We start from the raw sequence: 18,645 nt of genomic DNA on the forward strand, positions 1-18,645 counted from the left end.
CAAAACGTACATAAATAAACATGTAAATTAAAACAAGATATTTTAACACTGATCTATAACATACTTGTTATTTAATTGTTGTACATTTAAGCATTTATTGTCTTCTTAAATTACAGAAATCCTACTTCAACCTATTTTCCATGTATATATATTTTTGATATCGGCAAAGTGTATTATTGATATTAATATTACCTTTCAGATAATATATCAAGAGTTCCTATTATTAATTTAAATGTTTAAATATTTATTATTTTGCATTATCGATTATCCTATGCCAAAAAAAATCTTCCTTAGCTTAATTGAAGCAAAAAGAAAAACTAACTATGTTGAATAAAATGGTAAATAATTTATTAAAAATATACAAATATGCTATACTCTACAAAAGTTTATTTTAGTAATAAAAATAAGTATGAGCTTGTTTGGCGTTAAACTTTAATACAATTGGTGAACATTTAATATATGTAATATATGTAAGTATATTATTGATATTAATATTACATTTCAAATAATATATCAAGAGTTCCTATTATTATTCTTTTTTATTGTTATTATTATTTTGCATCACAGAATATCCTATGCCGAAAAAAATCTTCCTTAGCTTAATTGAAGCAAAAAGAAAAACTAACTATATTGAATAAAATGGTAAATAATTTATTACAGCTATACAAATATGCTATACAGTACTCTACACGAAGTTTATTTTAGTTTAAAAAAAACAAGATATTTTAAAATCCTAAAATAAGTATGAGCTCGTTTGGCGTTAAACTTTAATACAATTGTTGAACATTTAATATATGTAACGTTTTCCCGTCAGAGCTGACGCGTTTATTTACTTCCGGTATTAAAGTTCATGGGTCAACGGTAGACGGATGCCTGTGATTGGCTGACTGCGGATGTTATGAAACTTCATTGGACGCTCAAAGCACACGCCTTTCTTCAATACGCCAGAGAAGTGACTACAAGGTCAGTAAACCAGACAAAAAACACGACAATTTCATGTCTATTACCTGCTCCTGCACGAATAAAACATTATTTAGAAGCTGTATTGTTGCTTAGCACCTACTGTCAGATGGTGCTAACAGCTAAAGGCTAACAAGAGCACATTGGATTTTGAGCTCTTGGAACTTTAACGTCAAATAAAAACACGTTCATGTTTATATCCCTTATAATACTCGTGTTTAAACTACATGTATGACGACGAATGTCGATTTGTTATTTGATCTTCGGTTAGCAAACTTGGCTAACAACTACATCCAAACCAACACGACATGTTTACCTTCTCAACTACCGTTTTTAAGTCCTGATATCAGCCTAAAATATCGCCTTAAACAAGCTGACAGATAAAGTGTATTCGAACATCATCGCCCAGTTTGTAGTATCACTTCAATTTTATAGTTTTGGTTTGAAAACAAAGCTCCTCTAAAAGTTCTACATTGTGTAGGACCCTTCACTTTAGTGCACTGTATACTTCATTTTGTCCTGCAATTTGCTTTTTGTATTTAGATTTGACAATATTCTTTGTGATTAGAGATATCTAAACAAATAGATAATAGATATTAGAGATATTATTAGAATTAAGTCTGCTAGTGACAGTCAATGATCAAAAGCGGTACCTCAGGTTTACACCACTGCCTGTCAATTGTTAAGGTTATTCTTGCCTAAATGTTGCACTAGTCTTAAACTAAACCTTTGCACTAGTCATGGTTGATTGAGGTTAAGGAACAAATAATCTGCTTTTCAATTACTATAATGATAAAAGTTATATCTCGGTTTCAGCTGATCCCTAACAGGTCCCAACAGGTTTTAACAGGTATTCAATTGGTTATTCCAAGATAAGGCAATCAATTGGCATTTATATTTCTTAAAATATTTTAAAGTCTTGAACACCAAAAATGTGAACACATACTTTAATAATAATTTAATTTTAATAACTTTATTTAAAAAGTGTAACTAACAAACCAATGGTTGCTTCAGTTCAAGGCCTTTTAGGAAGATGAAAATTCAATGTTATTTGTTTGTCCAATCAACATTTTACTTCATGAATTAAAGCGGTACCAGGCAACATGTACGAGGCACAGTGTATTTTGTACTGGACATTTCTCAAAATCATATTTTATGTTAAATCATGTAAAATTATCCCTAACACTATGTAGTGGTGGGATTTTGGTTTTGTTTTGTTTTATTCTCGATTAATGGCGTTAAATTCAATTTAAAATAGTATTTTAAAAAGTCTTGAATTTAATTTGCTGTAGGAAGAAACCTGCATGTAAACTGGAGTAAAAGATCTTCTTTAATTTTTTTTTCAGCTTCTTCATGTTGGTGTGAACACAGCGAGAGTCAACATGCTCACAGCACGCGCCACATGTGCATCGCTGGCTGCCCAACGCCTGTACCGAGCATCTGCCTCCTCCGCAATCGCGCATCGCTCTCTCATCCACACGGCAACACCGTGTCGGGATGAAGTCGGGCTGCATCCGGAGTGGGCGAGCCTGGCCAAGAAACAACTGAAAGGAAAAAACCCAGACGACCTGATCTGGCGCACGCCGGAAGGACTCAACATAAAACCTGTGTACACAAAAGCAGACTCGGCCAGCAGTCCAGATGAGTTGCCCGGTGTGTTTCCGTACACTAGAGGGCCCTATCCAACCATGTACACTAACAGACCTTGGACCATTAGACAGTATGCTGGATTTAGTACTGTGGAGGAAAGTAATAAATTCTACAAGGACAATATAAAAGGTATTATTTCATGTTTTAAATGAAACGCAGGCATTATTCATTGATTTAAACTTTTTTTTAAACTCAATCTTTCTACTTTCAGCCGGACAACAAGGTCTCTCCGTTGCTTTCGACCTGCCGACTCACCGTGGCTATGACTCGGACAACCCAAGAGTGCACGGCGATGTCGGCATGGCCGGTGTGGCCATCGACACGGTCGAGGACATGAAGATGCTCTTCGATGGAATCCCACTGGAGAAAATGTCTGTTTCAATGACAATGAATGGCGCCGTAATTCCTGTGTTGGCCATGTTCATTGTGACCGGAGAGGAGCAGGGAGTCTCTAAAGCCAAACTCACAGGAACTATCCAGAATGATATTTTGAAGGAATTCATGGTCAGGAATACCTATATTTTCCCACCAGAGCCTTCAATGCACGCCATCGCGGACATATTTGCCTATACATCGAAGGTATTTATGTCCATTAGTGAAGCGAAAATAGTTGAACCACAGGTTTGATTGTTGTGAACTATTTCTTTATAGAACATGCCCAAGTTCAACTCCATATCCATTAGTGGCTACCATCTCCAAGAGGCAGGTGCTGATGCCATTTTGGAAGTTGCGTACACCATTGCAGATGGTCTGGAATACTGTCGCACTGGACTGAAAGCTGGATTATCCATCGATGAGTTCGCACCCAGGTAGGAAGTCTTTCTTCACTTTTGTCCTATAGTTACTAAACACACTTTTGATAGGAGTGTTTCAGTGTCTTTAATGTCAAGTAAAAAATTATACTGGTGTAGAATAATCAATTGCTGTCACACATTTTTTTTCTCACTGTCACCTTAATTTCTCACCAATATAAAAATGCCCGCTAGTGAGGCGGCGCTACTGTTGACCAATTAGACGTGTGAGTTTTGGTTATTTGATGTGTTACACTGTCCTACCATCACCCTCACCACTGCTTGCACTACCTGTGCATTAACTTTGTTTTTGTTTATATTCTGTTTATTAGTTGATTATTTAAGTTTGTTGATTATTTATTTCATTTTGTTGGTCATTTATTTTTATTTATTTTCTTGAATGTCATAATTAATGTCCTTCCAACTGTATTCATGTTTTGCATCATGGGTCAAAGAGGACCACAATTTAATTTATGCTGTATGTCTTAATACATGCATATTTGACAATAAAAGAACTTGACTTGACTTGAGAGACTGTGGTTTCCAAAAAGTTTTAAGACTTTATTGAAAGCGACGATTCACAGGCTTTGATGAACGATTGTTAACAGAACAATTGTTTTCATTCATAAGCATTTATTGTACTTGTACAAGGTTTAAAAACTTTGTAATTTAAAACATATTTTTTTGTGCTGCTTCGTAGTATTACTCAACTACTAGTATGGAGCGTTATAATTCCCTGTGACTCGTGGTGTGGCTACAAAGTTTGCCTACATTTTTGGCACATTTTCGAGCGCCAATAACCATGTAAAATTCAAGGTCAGTAAGCAAAACCAGAATGGATACTAATAGAAACAATTTTAAATGTTCCCTATATTTAAAAAAAAATACAGTCAATTAAGTAATGTAATGTATTTGTAATGCTAGCTTTCATTTGGTACCTATTTGTAACTACTGGCAGGGCTTTGCTGTAATGGAATTAGGAGGGGTTTTTAATGGAGTTAGAATGCTCTAGTGGTCATATAGCACAATACACATGTAGAAAAAATAAATGTTGATACCCGTTAGTTATAGGTAGTGATTTGTTGATGAGGCCTCAAGAAACAGCTTTGTAGTGAAGCCACTGTATCCTGATACATGGTCTTCATAAAGTCATCACCAGTACTGTGTACATTTTAGAACATCGTCAGGTCCCAGAGTAAGGTGTCAGGTTTCAGACCAAACGGCCTCAAAAATATTCAGAATGAGGGTGTTTATTCATTTTTACACCTACTTTTAAATATATATATATATATATATTTAAATGAACCACAACATGTGATTCTTCTCTCCTCGATCAGAAAAAAACAAATGAAAACAGAAATTTAAACTGGAATAACAGTTTATATTTGTTAATTTTAACTTTACTAAAGTTAATCACACACTGTTAAATATGTTGCAGGCGTGCTCCAGTGTATATTTTTATATTTCACATACAGGGTTATTAACACAAATACTTTGTTAATAGAGAGAATCAGTGGCTTGTTAGAATAATCTTGAGATTAAGTTTAAAGAGAATAAAGTGACATAAAGATTATCCGATTGTTTCGGAGCTCGATTAGAATTTTTGGCTCACCTGTGCAACACAAGCACGTATTATTTTTCTATTCATAGGATAAAAGTGTTTTGTTTAAATGGTAATCATGTGATGGTGTTAATATTAGTGTGATTTTCGAGGAGATAGTTCTGATCATGATGCATACATACAATAGAGAAACCATCTTTAGCCGCGGTGTCTTTTGAACCTGCAGCTGCCGCTTGATAAAACTGACGTGATGTTGTTTCACAAGAACGTCTGTAACTCTCGTAGAGAAGACTTGAAGCAAACAGACGCTTATAAAAATCTGTACAAAAACGACCATATTTTATTTTATTAACATTTATTTATTTATTGTTTTACCATTGTTTGTCTCGGGCTCCGTATATTTGAGAGTTTCTAGTGTCGTTTTGTCTGAAGACTTTTATTTTAAAGTCCGAGGCCGTTTTCCCTGGAACCTGACAACTTACTCGGAGACCTGATGATCCTAAAATGTACACTTTACACCAATCATAGGTTATTCATGATTTGTACCTTATTTCTTTGGTCTATTCCCATTGAATCAACATTGCTTGTTCTGATTGTCTATTGATTCCCCCTCAAATATATGCTTTATGCTATCACGGTTGAGCAGCTGTACATGATTTTCACTTGTATGACATGACGTATGTCCCTCTGTTAGATGATCGAAAGTGAAGAATGAATGAAGTCATATCGGCAGGAAAATCACAAATGTATTAATAGAAAGTAAGCTCTATGGATTCACTGTGGAAATTATCTGTCAACATTGATTCTGGACTTCAACCACACACAGTCACTTGTATTAAAAATGATTTTCCCTTGAGTAGTTTGGCAGTTCTGTCAATAATTTCAAACTTATTGAATCCTAGAAACCTTCAAGAGACAAATGCAAATTCATGTGAGAAATCATTAATACACTCATTTTCGTGATAGCTTTCCTTACGTTGTCCTATACTGTATCATCATTGAGCAACACTGTATTCATTTTTCCTTTTTTTGTTTTTTTAGACATATTTTGCTTTATATTTAAATAAATAACATGTGTGTAGAATAAAATTATTCGATTTTTGACATTTAAAACTAACATGCAAATGTTTTATGTTGCAATTAAACTAACACTCACTAGATGGCAGCAGTAGTTGGGGAATAATGAAATCCTGAACGATCCTAGTGATGACTGGGCATGAGAGGATACAGTCGTCTCAAGCAGCTTTATTGAAGCTAATTGTTTCAATTTTGTTTCAAAACAAAGCACCAGAGTCTAGTACTGCGGCATAATTGCAAATATATCCTTGTTTCTACAGTGTCGGAATTTATTGCACCTGTGTTGTGATTGTATTTTCAATTCTTGCTAGTACACACCAATAATGTTGATGGTACATAATGCCTGTGAAGTAAGCATCCTAGGATTTGTGTTCAGTTGCGTTTGTAGCATCAGCATCTATTATCATGTTCACAGTCTGTTTAAAAAAAAAGTGTGTTTACTTATATTTCCTCCTTCAAGGTTGTCATTTTTCTGGGGTATTGGAATGAACTTCTACATGGAAATCGCAAAGATGAGGGCAGCCCGACGTTTATGGGCTACTCTAATCAAAGAGAACTTCGGACCCAAGAACTCCAAGTCGCTTCTGCTCCGGACACACTGCCAGACCTCAGGGTGGTCTTTGACGGAGCAGGTTAGTAACTTCAAATTGACAACCATTTAATTTGGTTTAACAATCATGAATTTCCCCTCCAGGACCCGTACAACAACGTGGTCCGGACCGTCATTGAGGCCATGGCTGCTGTGTTCGGCGGGACTCAGTCCCTTCACACCAATTCATTTGACGAGGCTCTGGGTCTGCCTACTGTAAAAAGTGCTCGCATCGCCAGGAACACTCAGATCATTATCCAAGAGGAGTCCGGAATCCCAAAAGTGGCCGATCCGTGGGGGGGATCTCACATGATGGAATCACTAACCGAAGATGTCTACAACACAGCCTTGAAGGTTTGTAGTTGAGGTTAAGCATGATGCTTTTTTGTCATGGTGGGAACCGATATTTATTTTTTAACTACCAAAGTAAACATTATTGTCATTCTAGCTTGTACCTGAATGCACATCTACTGTATGTATAACATAAGTAACATTTATAAAATTGAGATGAATGTAAAAGCAGTACAAATATTTACTGTAATGATTGGTTACTAGTAGGGTTTGTACTATAACGTTGTACTATACAAAGCTTCAGACATATCTAAGTTTTATGATCTTCAATATGCCTTCATTTATCGCAGTTGAACTGTATTGCCACTAGAGGGTTCTGTCCCCATTTAAGGACTTCCAGCCTAATCTCATCACAGTAAATCCCTTCAAGTAGTAAAAAGATTTATTTTTGTAGACCCAGTTCAAATAGGTACTCAATAAAAGCCAACACAACTAATGAATCATAGAAATTAATTCACCGTATTTTATGGATTAAGTGCACTTAAAATTCTATAATCCCCCCCCAAAAAAGATAGTGTGCCTTTTAATATATGAATCCTGGTTTTACTTATTGACCTCAAACTGATTTCATGTGGTACACTGACCTAAAACATCTGTGAAAATGCTTATAAGACTAGGTCACTGAACTGTGAGTCACCGTAGTATTACTCCCCAAGTCACCGTAGTATAGCTCCGCGAGTCACTGTAGTATAACTCCAAAAGCTACTGTAGTATAACTCCGAAAGTCACTGTAATATAAATCCAAAAGCTGCTGTAGTATAACTCAGTAGTATCGATGCCCTAATCACAAGCTATTATCTAAATTATTATCTTAACTACTTTAATTTGACTGGATGACTCACTCAATGAGTTTAATAGTGTCCATGTGACCACCAACCTACTTTAATATAAATTACTTACTTACTTACAGCAGTGGGTCAGACAACAGTGTTTTCATATAAGATACTGAGAAACCTTTTGAAGTTACCAAGAAGATGAGGACAGATGTAGAAGCTAGAATTGCCACAAACCCAATTACCTTCCAACTTTATTTAAACCTGTAATTATGGTTTAATCTCCCGCCTTTCCTTTCCAAATCCTGTTTTTCATCGCCTTGAGCACCATGTGTTCAAAAATCGTTCAAAAAGTTCTGACGTCAACGCGACCTGCAAGCAGGTTAATGAGAGAACGACCTGTTTGGCATTATGAGATGACTCAGCAACATACTTTGAGAAGTTTTTTTAAACTTTCAAACTCCATGAATACTCTACCACATATCATTTTGTAGTGAAACATGTAATCCTGTTTTTATCTGGTCATTTTGAAATGTCCCTATTCGTATCATTTGTTTCACATTTTCACATTATGCAGAATAATTTATCAAATTGATAGTGAAATTGAAATGTTTTCCTTAAACGTGTTCATGGTAAAGTGAGCCTCCTTATTTTCATACTAACAGTTCATAAAAGAGATTGAAGAGATGGGTGGGATGGCCCAAGCAGTGGCGGAGGGGATTCCAAAACTCCGCATTGAAGAATGCGCCGCCCGCAGACAAGCCCGCATTGATTCAGGTACTGAATTTTTTGTTTTCTTGTGATTTGATGTAATGAAAGTTTTTGGAAAGGCAACAATTTTGGTGTATTTTTAATGGTGTTATCAGTAGTTATAGTTAGTGATGTGGCCTCATGAAACAGCTGTGTAGTGAAGACACGTAATACAGTGTTCATTTTAAAAGGCCACTAGATGGCACTCTCAGTTTGTAAAATGATGCCGGGGTGATCTAAAAAGTAGATTAGATAAAAAAAAATTACAAAGCAAAGAGAGACATGTAATTATGTTGACTAAACAGCACATTGTTTATTTTTTGTTTAAAGACACAACAAGGAAGAGTATGTCTCTGTGTTGGTTTGACACAGATAAGAATTGCATTCGATAACGTAGGACTGACTCTGGTGCGTTCAACTGCGTGGGAAAAGCCTTGAATCAACAAAATAAACGTATTAGTGACAGAAAGAAATGATCAATATTACAATAACTTTTTGTCTTATCGTAACTGTTTGCATTTCTTTTTCCTGATAAAGGTAATTTTAAAGCTGTCTCCTGCTCCTGATTATTGACCCCCTATAATCTGAAATCTCTGTCATAATAAATAAAGAAATACATGCTGTTTTCATATTTTTTATTTTCTATTGTTATTTTTTCATGCAAACAAACATGTCTGGTATAATAACCATGATCTTGAATGGAGAACTAAACCCTTGAATGGACAACTAATGCATCGGTGTGACCTTGAGTCAATGCTGAATAAAGCGAACCCAGTTTGACTCCTTTCTTTTTGCTCCTCATTCAGGATCCGAGGTCATTGTCGGGGTCAACAAATACCGCCTGGCGCAGGAGGAGACCGTCGAGGTGCTGGCTATAGACAACACCATCGTGCGACAGAAACAGATCGACAAATTGATCAAGGTGATTCAACTTTTTTAGTTTATTTATTTGTTTCCAAAATTGAATAAAAAATAATGTTTGCTTGCATTTAGGTTAGAGAAAGTCGTGACTCCGAAGTAGCGATGAAGTGCCTTGCCGCGATTGAGGAGTGTGCCAGAACCAGGGAAGGGAACCTGCTGGGCTTGGCAGTGGATGCCGCTCGAGCAAGGTTAGTTTTTCTGGACTTTTTTTCCCCCTGTGTGTGTCGTAATTATGCCTTATAACGTAGCCAAAGCACCAGGCATGTATGATAAATATCTTCATGCTCTTGGTTTATCAGTAAATGCATGATTGGAATTCTAATTGATACTGAGAATCAGGGCCGGGTCTAGGCAGGGGCAAGAAGGGGCCTGGCCCCCTCAAATAAATGTTGTGCCCCATCAAACTTATTTGTAAGTAAGTAAGTAACAGCACAATGCCCCCTCAAGATTTGTGGCTGCCCCCTCATACATGCCTGTCTAGACCCGGCCCTGCTGAGAATTATTGATATTGAACTAATGGTCTCTGGGTTATCGTTAGCCAGGATGTGTTTTTTGAGATAAGATCCACCCAAAGTGCTTCAGCCTGTATACGGTAGAAAAAGGCGGAGGGCACGACCCGATAGATTTGAGGCTAGAGTGCGTTGTTTTTTGCCTAAAAGCATATTTTCGTTTTGTAACACCGTCTTGACTTTTTTTTTATGGCTCCCCTGAGGCACCTTACGAGGGAATTGTCTACAGTACATGCCCATTAAGATGAGACTTTGGTACATGTCAGGGTTGTTTTTTGAAGATCTGCTTGACCTTCTTAACTTCCACGATGGTCCCACATGCAATTGTGTTCTTCCTCTGTTGTAGAATTGGCTAAAAGTTTCTAAACCCTCACCTGTTTTAAGGAGTTGCCAGTTCATATAAGGAACTCTGGGTTAGGAGCATTTCTCTCTGAAATCGAGTTTTGGTTTAATGTTATCTCGACCCTAAGGGCCGAAAACAAATGTGTTTTTGGTAACCCTAGTGTCAAGGTGGACGACCTCCACCACTGCATATGTATTTATGGAAGCCAAACCCTTGAGCCTTTGCGTGACCTTGACCCTAAGACAACACAAGGGTTAATTATTTTTATTTTTTTTGCCGGTGCATATGGGTATCAAGGATGTCTTAACCTAAATTACAATTTCTTTGTAAAATGTTACAAAACCTTAAATGCACTAATAATAATGTATTTTAAATTTTTATCGGAATGTAGTAAAATAAAGAAACTTAATGAAATTTCAATAATTATTTTGGATGTGTTTTATGTGGCTTGGAATCCTCTGACTTTCCGAAAATGTCAGAAAAACAAGCTCCTCTGTATTCTCCGTCTGGGAGTCTTCTAGTGAAAGGAACATTTTTAGCCTCTTTGCTCCGACTGCCACCCCTGCAATCTGACCTTATATACTGTACCTCTATTAAGGAAATATAGATGGATGGATTCAATGTAACAGTTTTTCTTTGGGTGCTTTGTGACCCTGGTCTAGAAAGGCGCTTTACAAATAACCTTTACTTACTTATACTTTGGTTGACATTTTTTTCCGACGTTTTCTGAAGCACATTGCGAGTCCGACTAATACCGTCTTGCGACAAGCTGGGAAGATGTTCCAAATGCAACCTTGTAAAGAAGCAATTTATTGTCACATCACAGTTTATTAAGTGGGGCGTCATGTCTTTAATGTAACCAGTAAAGTCATTTATTTACGGAGCGAGACTACATGCCAGCAGTATTATGTTCAGCGAAAGACTAATTGCTAGTCCATATTGCCTCTCATGTGACTTAGGCTCTGTATGTTTTCAGCAGGAACGTGTTTGGAAGCATAAACCAGTGTGAAATCATGAAATAATAAAGCTTGACATGTGCATCGCATTATTATGTTTGACATTCAGAGAAGCTGCTATACATTCTAATTTCATCTTCAGATGCTCTGTTGGTGAGATTACTGATGCAATGAAGAGAGTCTTCGGCGAGCACAAGGCCAGCACCAGGATGGTTAGCGGCGCTTATCGCAGTGAGTTCGGGGAGCATGAAGAGATCACGGTGGCCAACAACAGGTATGCAAGAAATGTCGTCCTCTTTTTTTTCTTTTAAGCGAGTACAGTCTGAGTTATTTTGTTTTCAATCCTCAGAGTAAACGAGTTTAAGACGCACGAAGGGAGGAACCCTCGCCTGCTGGTGGCAAAGATGGGTCAAGACGGTCATGATAGAGGAGCAAAGGTGATCGCGACAGGGTTCGCCGACCTGGGATTTGACGTGGACATCGGGCCACTCTTTCAGGTAAAACTATGATAATATAAGGTCATATGTTTAGCCTACAAATAAGAAGGTTTAATACAAGGAACATAATTACTTCAAATACCACAATTACAAATATTCATGTAGGCGGATGCATGTAGGCTGTATCTTCATAAAAACAACTTTATCACCATGAAAAAATATAATTTTTAATCTTCCCGATGGCTTTTCTTGGGAAAATATTGTAGCTAGACATTTATTTTTATATTTACAAAGAGGCGTATAAGCCATAAAATGATTTTAAACTAAGACAGTCAAAGAAAAATCCTTGCATTTGTAGATTTTTTTTTCCAGTGTTTGCCAGCATTATTTCAGTCAATAAATGTGCAATGCATTCTGGGGATACCACCTTCTGCCAAGGGTGCTCTCGAAGAATCTTAAAACTGAGGACTCTATGGCCCTTACACTTGCTCCTCATTACAAAGTTTCAAGACAGCACTCGCTCTTCGCGGGAATGCTGATTCTGAGTTTGAGGACTGAGATTGAGGAATAAGGAGGTGAATGGGAGCTGAGGTTAAGAATGTATTGTAGTTTAATAAAAAAATGAATAAATTGGTCAAGTTGTGCTTTTTGGTTTGCTGTCGGTTTTGACATCAACCCTCCTGTCTTTACTGAGTGAAAACAAAATTCAAAGGGTAATAATTTCGATTTTCTTTTACACATTTTCCTTCAAAAAAGCTCCACCGATGCTCCCTTAACATACTACATAAATTATGATTGTTTGTTTTGTGTTTAATTTAAGTATCTTTGGTCATTTTACATACGTTTCTAATAATAGAACAGTCTCATAAATGTATTTTATAGCTAAATAAATACATTCCATAGACGAACCCACTCACAAAAACATGTCCCCTTCACACAACCACAGATATGCACACACATCAACACACACACAATCAGCTGTAGATGATTTCATCACAACATGTTGTCACATCAATCAAGATGACTTTTTCCTGTTGGGACAAGAGAAGAACAAACAAAGAAGTGGATTTAGGGCAGCTTTTTAGTTTCAGTGAATAAAAAAAAAAAAAAAAAAATGATAATAAGTGACTACACTATATCTTCCTACCATGACCTCATTTCTGTCGCCTTAACTGCCGCACAGTAGCTCTTACTCATCCATGATTTATTTATTTTGCTTGAGTAAATACTTCTCTTACATAAATCTTAAAATTTAGTTGGTTTCACTTTCTGTAAATGTCCCATGCATACTTCACAAACCCATCCATAAGATATTATCTATTTATAAGGCTTTTTAGAAGACGTCATTACAGTTTATAATCATGTATGTTAACTAATGTTAATATTCTATGTAGTTGAATTAGTGCAATTCATTTTAAATGTCGTGTTCATAATGTTTGGATGACGGTCAGAGCTAAGAGTGTGATCACTGTATTGTGTTATTACAAATAACGTTGTCTTTGGGTTGATTCAATCTTATGTTATTACTCATTACGTAAGACCGTGTTTCCGCTTAACTAACGGACCTTAAAGTCCAGTACATGTTATAAACCTTGTTATAAATTGTCATAGTTGATTACAAACTGTCATATGTTCTTCTATAAAGCCTGATAAATGTATTATCATAAATGTATTAATCTTGTATTTTGGATGATTCAATCCATGAAATTGTTAATTTTATTAACTAGAACATGTAATTATAAAGAAGATCTATGATTTGTCAGGTGAATTTGAAAAACCTCAAGTAATTAGTTATCTCTGTTGGGAGAAAGATGGCCTTTTGTTGATCCACCTTAAGGGAATAGTGGTTGCTTTATTTGAAAAAAAAAAATCAGGCTCTCAAACAAATCATGTGTAAGCAGATATCACATGTGTACAGTTTTTATTGCCGCAATAAACCGGAAAAATTGAGGTTTGAAAATGTCCCTCAAGACGACTCGTTCTCACAACTTTTCTTATTAAGGGGAAGTTGACCGTCTTGTATGGGATGTTATAGTGTGAAGGAATGGAAAATCGGGCACAAGAAAATAATTTACCTTTTTGATTTATGGACATTCAGTTTAACATTAATTTTTGTCATTAAACTTTGTTTTGTTGCGTTCTCAACAAACATGACCAGAAAATAAACGCTTGACTTGTATTTAAGGCCCATATAAATGTCTATTACATGCTTTAAAGTGCATGGTTCAAGACACTGAGATCCTTTTCAGGATCAGAGTAATAAAATAAAACTTTTTAATAATATTTTTTTGGCTTCGTTGGATTGATATTGACTAAACACTATGTTTTGTAGATTTTATTTCGTTTTTTAACACATATTTTCCATCTTAACTCTTCATTCAAATCTATTTAAACGATAACATTGTCTCTTTATTTCTTAACCATTGATCAAAAATGGCGTCCCTTGCTCTGCCTACATTTGGCCTTTAACGTGCTTTTTGAGATAAAACAAAGGTTGCATTTAAGTTCTAAATAATTCTGCTTCTGTACATGATGTGAACTTGCGACCAGTGTATTACTTACAGCTGAGTATATACAAGCCCACACACTGTTCCCATAGTGCCTTGTTAATTATAACATCAATCTGAACGCATGAGAGTAAGTTCTACACGGTGGTTGCCACGGAAACGGAGTATGAAGCTCTTCTAAATCTACCATGTAGTTGATGCCTATCATATAAACGAGTGTGTATGTTCCCTCAATACAGACATTTGTAGGGTTTGGTTTTCTACAATATTTAAAGTGGATCACAATTTTCCAGTGGGTTAGACAGGAAGTCTGCGTTATAACTTGGTGGGTATCACCATCATATATCTGAGTTGTCCTTGAGCATAGATGACTATCTCTGCTTTCTATAAAACAACCTCGAAATAAGTTCTTCTTTACTTGGTGGGACTTCTATTCAGGAAAATGAAACCTCTGTGGAGGATTTGAAGCCGGTCATCACCTCTATAACCTGTCTCATGTCACTGTGTGATAGGGTACAAAACTGTGTCCTATCTCCGTAGAATTTCCATGTTTTCTCCGTGTTACTGACGGTTTTTCTCTGACAGGCTATAAATGACTCCAAATGTTCTGTAGGTGTGATTATGTTTTAGGAAATAATGAATGCATATCGACTTGTAGATGCTCGTGGGTCAGTCTTGATGATACTTTAATTCAAATTGACATCTTGTCACGTTGTATCAGCCCATCAAAATCCATCGTTATCAATATCTTAATTCAACATATTTTGGCCTTGATGGCACGACAAATTCTAAACGTTTAAAATGTGTCACCACATGGATGTAACATTATTTAAAACTGTTGTTGTCTCTGTGATGGGTTTTCGGGCCTTTGGGTCACTTTGACCCTGAGATAACACAAGGGTTAAACGTTTCTTGAAGTTTGTCAGATCAATAACATCATATGCCCACAGCATGAGGTCACCTGACTTCCTGAAAATACTGAATATCGAGTTTAATCCAGCTTTTTCCATTATCCCAAGATGTAAATGCCTGGATTGATTAAAATGAAATCACGCATTGACGAACTAGGTCTGGGTATGAATCTAAAAAACTATCAATACTGATACCTTCAGTTTGATACAAGTTCCTCAACGATACTTTTTTCGATACTCAACTTCATTTTCATAGCACTGGTAGTTGATTAAAAGTGCTGTAAAAGAACATCAAATAGATGGACGGATAGATTTAAAAACACTATTGAAAATGTGTGTAATCTTTCAAATTTGGTGAATACAGTCCACTCTAAGCTGTTTTCTAACAGAAAACATAAATGCGAAATGCAATACTTGGTCGGTACTGCCGAACAATTTCACTCTGGGCCACAAAACCACCCAAGTTCAATACCAAGCCTTATTATTCAGCAACAAAACATCTGTATAAACAAATGTATCTCAAAACGGCGCCAATCTGCGAAGAGCAAATCTTGAGACCATCCAACAAAAAATTGCTGTAACCTTTAAAGAAACCATATGTATGCAAATTGTTCATGGCTTCTACTTGGATTCAGAAAAGAGTAACCGCAATATAGTGAAATCTGTGTTGCGCCATTGCCTTAGATAGCTTGTACATTTGTTGACAAAACGATAGAAAGGCTTTTGCAGTCTCTTTTTCTTGTTTTGTCTCCCAGTGCTTTGTTGTTTAAAAGAAACCCACTGTGCAGGTCGTGCCTGTTAAAATAATAGATAACAGAAAACATGAAGAAATATAATCTGTTAAAATGGTACATGTTGTTGCTTTAAACTCTTTATTGTCCAAAGGGAGAGTTTTTTAATTTGTAGGTATTTTTAAATGTGTATTGCTTTTCGATTGTTCAAGCGCTTTGTGACTCTGTAGTAGAACGCCGCTTTACAAAAAAAAACTATTAATTACTTACTTCCTGCTTTTATCCAGACACCGATTGAAGTGGCCCAGCAGGCAGTGGATGCCGATGTCCACTGTGTCGGGGTGAGCACACTCGCGGCTGGACACAAGACACTCGTCCCCGAACTCATCAAAGAACTCGGCAAGCTCAACAGGCCAGATATCCTTGTGATCTGCGGAGGTGTCATCCCCCCACAGGTACTCTCAAAAAAAACACCCTCTCCTATTTAACAATCCTTGCATGAAAGAAATCAAGCTATCCAGAGATTGTCAGGCGTTCATAAAGAGAAATCAATTCTGCATTCTTTGGGGATTTTGAGTGAGCTTGTGGTGTTTTTTTAATCTTTTTTCTTTTGAACTACATTTGTAAAATATCAATAAATACAGAGTCAAGCCTCAGAGGAGAGACCTTTTAAAAATGAAATAAAAAAAGGTTTAAAAATAAGAAAAATAAATCCATGTAACATAGTGGGAGAAGAATAAAGAACCACGGTTTTAATTTGTATTAATTCAATTTAGTTTGTATCCGTTTGAAACTCAGGCAGTCAGAACCTGAATTTTAAGCAGAAACACAATCATTAAGTTTTATAATTAAATGTTATTAACCTGTTTTTAATGAAAATATATATATATATATATATATATATATATATATATAAAGTTGAGGTATGTTGGTCACTTGAAATTCAGATTATGTGTTCTACTTTTGTAAATCTTATTGTCCCAAAAATATATTGAAATTTTAATTTTTAAGTAGATATCATATATTATCGTTCATTTATAGTTTCCTATTTAAATAAAATGGAAGATTTCCTTTTTATACATATATATATATATATATATATATATATATATATATATATATATATATAAAAATATGATTTTATAGCCTTACTTGCAGCATTTTGAATCTTTTTTCTCTCACTTCTGTTTTTTTTTTAATCTCCGTCATATTGGGCTCTTTTTCTTGTCCTTATTTTCTGCTTGCCAGCTCCTGACAAAGGTCAAAGAAGATAACAGTCTTTCATCTCTTAAGCCCTTACCTCGCCAACCAAGTCGAGTGATCCCGCATCTGAAGATCATTATTTTGCACCCTCTGGTTACAAAAAGAACAGCATTTGAATTCAATTTTTTCTTCTACTTTCGACTTCAAAAATCATATTTTTTTTCTAAAAAAAAGAAATAACATAAAACTAAATGAAATAAACTGCATTGCCTGGGCATGAAAAAAAAGAAAAAAGAAAAGCAAATAAACCAAAAAACACCCCCTTATCGCCCTAATTTAGTTGGTAGTCTACGTGCTATTGATCTAGAAATGTTGTCGAGCAGTTTGAGATTCTATCAGACCAGGTGGACACACACATACACACACTGAATATATAATTAAACATTCAGCCTTTTCGATTTTCTGCTGTATGCCAAATGAAAAGAAAATGTTCAAAGAATGTTTTCTCCTTTCAAAGCAGGAGAATAATAGACCCAGAGACAGATAGAGGAATGATGTTTCCCTGAAATTGGATGATATTGTTTGGTTTCACATGCTGCTTTATGTGTGATTGTGTAACACAGTAGATATTTCTGTGGTGATAGATTCCCTTTCTTCTTCCAGTATCATTTCTTCAAGAGTTTGTTTGTTCTTCAGCTCAGCAAGTACATTTATAACAGAGCGAGGCGCTGGTGGAGATATTACTGCCAACATCTCAGGGTTCTTGAGGAAGAGCTGATGTGTGTGAAAGTAAAAATGTAGGGCTTACCTATGACACGAATGTCTCTCATCCTTTAAAACAGATCACTTAATGGTGGAATGTGAAGCCCTTTATGATGCCGCCAAAAAATCGTCATACCCGTCGGATTTTCTCCATCAAACCTCCCGTTAATCCACTTGATGAAAACGAAATATTTGCATTCACTTCTTGTTAAGAGTTTTTTTTTTTTCCCGTCTTTCGCAGGATTACGAGTTCCTGTACCAGAGCGGAGTGTCGGCCATCTTCGGGCCAGGAACCAGAATCCCTCAGGCCGCCATGGAGGTCATCGACAACATCGAGAAGAGCTTGGAGAAAATCCGGCAGGCCATGTGAACTCCCGCGGGGGAAACATTTAATCATGAATAAATTTCCTTCTTTCTGAATTAAACATGTCGATGTAGTCGAGTGGGATCCAAGTCATCATGTTTTTTGAATGAAACCTTGAGTACATCTTGTCTCTCGTCAGGTGATGAGCGACTGACTGCGTGTCAAGTAGAGTTTGTCTCGCTGCTTTGACGGCTCATCTAAGGTCAATACGGTGCTCAGGTTAGTGTTTCACAAGTGGGAAGTTAACCTTATCGCTGGTTTGAGTCGTTTTCGGAATGTTTTACTAAATGCGTCGATGATTTCAAGAACCACGAATAGCGCTTTCGTCACCTTGACCATCTTCAGAAAAACAAAAAGTGGGATGTATTTGCTATTGCAGTTTGTGAATCTTTAGAAACTACATACATTTCATTCAATTAAACACGTCTTTTGTACGTCTTTGATCTGATTTCTGGCCTCATTTCACTCTTTTTCACTTCTAACACCAATTGTCGGAGGG

The 18,645-nt window shown here is 36.2% G+C and overlaps 1 protein-coding gene across 1 annotated transcript; it reads left to right on the forward strand.

Annotated features, from left to right (window-relative positions):
• The first annotated feature begins 879 nt into the window (after positions 1-879).
• On the forward strand, positions 880-18,594 carry mmut (methylmalonyl CoA mutase). Its single transcript, XM_087813203.1, has 13 exons — positions 880-963; positions 2,307-2,739; positions 2,822-3,189; positions 3,262-3,419; positions 6,500-6,671; positions 6,734-6,982; positions 8,418-8,529; positions 9,309-9,424; positions 9,496-9,611; positions 11,374-11,505; positions 11,581-11,728; positions 16,105-16,272; positions 18,024-18,594. Exons 2-13 carry the CDS (start codon positions 2,343-2,345, stop codon positions 18,150-18,152), a joined length of 2,265 nt encoding a protein of 754 aa, XP_087669329.1. The 5' UTR covers positions 880-963; positions 2,307-2,342; the 3' UTR covers positions 18,153-18,594.
• The last annotated feature ends 51 nt before the right edge of the window (positions 18,595-18,645 follow it).

This window comes from Callionymus lyra, chromosome 17 (genome assembly GCF_982586985.1).
Source record: "Callionymus lyra chromosome 17, fCalLyr1.hap1.1, whole genome shotgun sequence".
In the NCBI taxonomy this organism is placed as follows: domain Eukaryota; kingdom Metazoa; phylum Chordata; class Actinopteri; order Syngnathiformes; family Callionymidae; genus Callionymus; species Callionymus lyra.